The sequence below is a fragment of the Terrapene carolina genome, unplaced genomic scaffold, assembly GCF_002925995.2.
Source record: "Terrapene carolina triunguis isolate 2854851 unplaced genomic scaffold, T_m_triunguis-2.0 Scaffold95, whole genome shotgun sequence".
Classification (NCBI taxonomy): Eukaryota; Metazoa; Chordata; order Testudines; family Emydidae; genus Terrapene; species Terrapene triunguis.
Genome location: NW_020664446.1, coordinates 1,302,388 through 1,307,372, shown reverse-complemented (window position 1 = coordinate 1,307,372; position 4,985 = coordinate 1,302,388). Strand labels below are relative to the sequence as shown.

The window sequence follows — 4,985 nt, the reverse complement described above, 5'->3', positions numbered from 1 at the left end:
CCCCCCCAGGCCGCAGTGAGCCCCTGCGGAAGGAGCGGCCCAAGTGGAAGAGCGACTACCCCATGACGGACGGGCAGCTGCGCAGCAAACGGGACGAGTTCTGGGACACGGCACCCGCCTTCGAGGGCCGCAAGGAGATCTGGGACGCCCTGAAGGCGGCTGCCTACGCCGTGGAGGCCAACGACCATGGGCTGGCCCAGGCCATCCTGGACGGCGCCAGTATCACCCTGCCCCACGGTAGGCAGGATGGGGATGTGGGGCAGGGACCTGGGGTTGGCGGGTGGGAGGGGGGCGTGGGGTGGACACATCAGGCAGGATGGGGACCTGGGGTGGGATGGGGGAGGAGGACAGGGACTTTGGGCCAGCAGGGTAGGGGGGGGACATGGGGCAGGGACTTGGGGCAGGAGGGGGACATGGGGCTGGTGGGGCAGGAGGGGGACGTGGGGCAGGGACTTGGGGCCAGAGGTGCAAGATGGGGACATACGGTGGGCTGGGGCCGATGGGGTGGGATCAGCAGGGGGGACAGGGCTGGGGACCCACGGGCAGGGAGGGGGATGCCGTGCTGCAGGAGAACTGCTGGGGGTGGACAGATTCCTCTCCCTGTGCAGGGGGAGATACCAGTGGGGCCAGTAAGAATCCAAAGCAGGGTGGGAGGGTTCAGGGGGGCAGCTCATCGCAGGGATCTGGGGCCCCACGACACTAACTGCCCTGCCCCTCGTCAGCAGAGAGGCCAGGGCTGACTGTGGCCATTCCCCTCTGCGCTGGGCCCCCCAAGGCAGGGCATGCTGGCCGGGGGGAGGGGGTGACCCAGGAGTGGGCCTTGCACTGGGGGAGCCCCTGGAGCCTGCTGGCAGGGGTGGGCTGTACCCCCAGGGTGAAGCCTGGAAGCTGTTGGAACCACTCTGCTCCCAAACCATTCAGCTGGGTTGGCCTCTCAAACTGCTCTGCTGATTAGACACAGCCAGCCCCTCTGGGCCCTGTTATTAAAAAAATATATGGAGTTAGGTATATATATCTTATAGAACTGGAAGGGACCCTGAAAGGTCATTGAGTCCAGCCCCCTGCCTTCACTAGCAGGACCGAGTACTGATTTTTGCCCCAGATCCCTAAGTGGCCCCCTCAGGGATTGAACTCACAACCCTGGGTTTAGCAGGCCAATGCTCAAACCACTGAGCTATCCCTCCCTCCCGTTATCACCTAACGCTACAGTAGGTGGCACCACACACCCAACTGAGTCACCTGAGTGCTTTACCTGAGCCACTCATTGACCAACAATGGAGGCACCAGCCAATGTCCCAGCTCCCGAGCCTTGCACCTCTACTGGAGCATAACCCAGAATGATACCGTCCTGCACAGGAGTCTATATGGTGCAAGCTCATTAATTAGCCTGCTTCCCCCTCGCTGTGGGGAAGATACGCACCAGCCTTTGGTACAGAGCCGAGATTCCCTAACACTTCGCTCAAAGACACACGGGTTAAGATAAAACAGGTTTATTAACTACCAAAAGATAGATTATAAGTGATAGCAAACAGATCAAAGTAGATTACCCAGCAAATAAACAAAACCGCAATCTAAGCCTAAGATACTAGATAGGCTTTGAATCAATCAGTGTCTCACCGTTCGCTAGTACGAGCAGTTTGTAGATGTTCGACACACGGGCAGGAAACCTCTCTTCCAGCCTGGGACCAGTCTTTGTTCCTCAGGTGTTGAGCTGTAGAGGGAGTGAGGCCCCTTGGTGATGTCACTTCCCCCTTTTAGTTTTTCCATACGGCGGGAACCCCTTTGTTCCAAGCCAAGTGCCCAGCTCAGTTTGTGGAAAAATACAGGTACCAAAATGGAGTTCAGAATCCTGTGGTCTGGTCACATGCCCTTGCATGCCTCCCCGAGTCATAGCAGCCATTATCCACAGGCTGTCTGAAGGGTCCCCAGGGGAGGACAAGCCTTTGCCATGGCCCATTGTTTCTGCTGATGGGCCATTAGCACCATCTGGCTTCTTCCCTGTTGTGCCTGAAAGGCTAGTTGTGGGTGTTACCCAGAGCAAGCACATTTGAAATACAGTTACATGGTCAATAGTCATAACTCCAGAGACACAAATGATCCCTGCCTACAAATAGGATAATCATATTCAGCAAATCATAACTTTTCCATGGACACCTCACATGACACATTTTGTACAAGGTGCATCATAATTATGTCACAATCATTCCATTAGGATGAATATGGGGCAGCGTCACACCGGTCATCACTGGACCCACACCATCTGCCCGCAGGGGCTCCCTGTGCCCCAGCCCTGCTCTGGGGGTGCTGGGGGCAGAGGCTCCAAGACCCCAATCACCACAGCCAGGATCGGGGGCTCCCTCGGCTCAGCTCCAGGCACTTGGGCAGCTCACGTGGCTCGGGTTGGTGGCTTCTCCCAGACTCAAATGAAGAGCGTCTGAGCTGTGCAGCTCGGGAGGTCCTGGCTGTGTCTAGTCCCGGAGCCCCAGCTCCCCCAGCCAGCTCTCAGATCCCAGAAGGAGAATCCGTCTGACCCCTGGCACCCAGGCACTGAGCCATGGTGTCTGAGAGGCCACACTCCCCCTGGGGCCCAGGGGATGGGGGGTCTGCAGGGGCAGGGAAATGGGGGAAAAGAGCTTCGAGAGGTGGATTTTGGTTGTTCTGGGCTGGAATTCCATCGGGCTGCAGATTGGGATTGAGGGGCACCATCAGCTATTTTGGGGGCAGGGGGACCCCAGGGCTGGGCTAGCAGAGGCCTGTGGATCAGGATTGAGGGGCACTGGTAGGGCAGAGCTGGGGGGACCCTAGGGCTGGGCTAGTGGGGGCAGCGGGTCAGGATTGAGGGGCACTGGTAGGGCAGAGCTGGGGGGACCCCAGGGCTGGGCTAGTGGGGGCCGTGGGTCGGGATTGAGGGGCACCAGCAGAGGGGTCTGTGCTGTCGGTGGCTCCTGCCCGTGCTGTATCTGTCTCCAGCTCCTTCCCCTCACCCCTTTGCTGGCATCTCCGGCTCCCCTGCAGGGTCCCTGACCGAGTGCTACGACGAACTGGGGAACCGCTACCAGCTGCCCGTGTACTGCCTGGCACCACCTGCCAACCTCATCCTGGAGCGGGGCGGCGACGAGAGCACAGAGCCCCTGGAGCCGGCGCCCAGCGCCCGGCGTGAGTTCCCGCTCAAGGTGCGGCTCTCCACCGGCAAGGACCTGCGGCTGAGCGCCAGCATGGCCGACACCGTGGGGCAGCTGAAGAAGCAGCTGCAGGCGCAGGAGGGCATCGAGCCGGGCTGGCAGCGCTGGTTCTTCTCCGGCAAGCTGCTGACGGACCGCACGCGGCTGCACGAAGCCAAGATCCAGAAGGACTTTGTCATCCAGGTGATTGTGAACCAGCCGCTGGTGCCCAGGAACTGAGCCAGGCCGGCTGACGGGCGCAGGGGCTGCTGGGCCTCAGGGAAAGCCAGCAGGGCCCTCGGAGCCGGCGAACTGAGTCTCCACCCCAGAGGCAACAGCCCGCACTCGCCTGCTGGGCACGGCTGGGCACACAGCCCCGGGCAGAGCCGCACCTGTGGGGCTTGCGCTCGCCTCTGCGCTGCGTCGATCCTCCCCGCCCCTGCTGCAGCCATGGGGCGGGGGCTCCCTGCCATCAGAACACGGCGGCCCCCTCAAAACCCTGACCCTGGAGGAGGTCGGGACCTGGCAGTCTCGGGAAGGGCTGCCGGGGTGGGCGGGGCCGCGGGATGGGCGGGGCCTGTCTCACCCCATTGGCACTTGGACGCTCTCATAAAATGGTTTCGAGATTTGAGACCAAACCTCTTCCTGTGGGAGCCGCATTCTCAGGACGCCGGGAACCTGCGGTGCCCAGGGCACCTGGCACCTCGGGCTGCCCTCCTGAGCCCAGCTCCTGGGGCGAGCCAGCCTGGGCACTCCGCCCTGCCACATGTCGCCTGGCACCTCCCAGGCAGGCCGGGCGCTGGGCGGGGCCGGGCAGGGGGCAGCTCTCCCGGTGTCTATGGGTCTGCGTATTTATCAATAAAGCCTTTTTAGCTTCTCCCGGCCCCGCTGCCTCCAGCGCCTGCTTTCACGTCGGCCAGGCACGGGTACGGGCTGGCCAGGCTGCGTGGCACACCTGGGCCTGTTCCTTACAGCTGCCCCGTCCCAGCCCAGCCCTTGGCCCCTGCTGGCCGGGGTATCGGCCTCACCCCTGCCCCCCCGCCCCTCAAAGCTCAGAGCCACCCACCCCACTGCTTCTCCCATGTCATCGAAGGGGGAAACTGAGGCACAGAGAGCCAGCGACTCCCCGGTCACTAGAGCAGAGCTGGGACTTGAACCCAGGCGTCCTGGTGCCCAACCGCTGCTGTAGCCCCTAGGTTATGCTGCCTTCTCTGGTCACTGCCTAACTGCTGTAGCCACTGAAGGGCCCGTCCCCAGTGTATGGAGCCGGAAGCAGCCTCCGCCCACCCCCTGGGCTCCTGGCCCCCTTAGCCTGGCCAGCACCGGCCCCGGCTCCTGTCTGAGCTCAGCCACCCGCTGGGGCTGGCTGCTCCCTGAACACGGCCCCTTCCCCAGGCCCTCTGGACTCCTGTGGAACATCAGAAGCTGGGCCACTGGCCCCACCTGCACGTGGACACGCCGGCCTATGCCTGGGGCCTGGACCCAGGGGCTGACAAGGGAGCTTCTAATTCCAGGGCCCGCTGCTCCCGGTGCCCAGGGGCCTGGCTGACACCACTGGGGTCCGGGCGCCTCTTCCCATCTCGGCCCATGTCCATGTGGGCGCGGCAGGAAGACCTGGAGGCTTGCTGTGGGCACCGCCAGCCCCTCTCATCCCCAGGAAGGCCCTGCCGGGGCAGTGTGTGTCCCCTTCTCAAGCCCAACCCACCCAGCCCTGACCCCCAGCACAGCCCCCCATGAGTGGGGCATGCAATTGGGCTTGGCTCAGCTCTGCCCCCTGGCTGGGAGGGCCCGTGCCGGCAGCACCCCCTTGTGGCAGCAGGGGGC

General features: G+C 62.8%; 1 protein-coding gene across 1 annotated transcript; it reads left to right on the top strand.

Moving 5' to 3' along the window:
- Positions 1–12: 12 nt before the first annotated feature.
- UBTD1 (ubiquitin domain containing 1) lies at positions 13–4,033 on the top strand. Its single transcript, XM_026651058.2, has 2 exons — positions 13–237; positions 3,016–4,033. The coding sequence occupies exons 1-2, from the start codon at positions 63–65 to the stop codon at positions 3,399–3,401; spliced, it is 561 nt and encodes a 186-aa protein (XP_026506843.1). The 5' UTR covers positions 13–62; the 3' UTR covers positions 3,402–4,033.
- Positions 4,034–4,985: the final 952 nt, after the last annotated feature.

What these genes read in the sequence shown, in the direction of transcription:
- UBTD1 (XM_026651058.2), top strand. Translation starts at nt 63, where the DNA reads ATGACGGACGGGCAGCTGCGCAGCAAACGGGACGAGTTCTGGGACACG. An exon ending in CAGTATCACCCTGCCCCACG is followed by an intron (nt 238 to 3,015) that starts GTAGGCAGGATG and finishes GCTCCCCTGCAG; the next exon opens with GGTCCCTGACCGAGTGCTAC.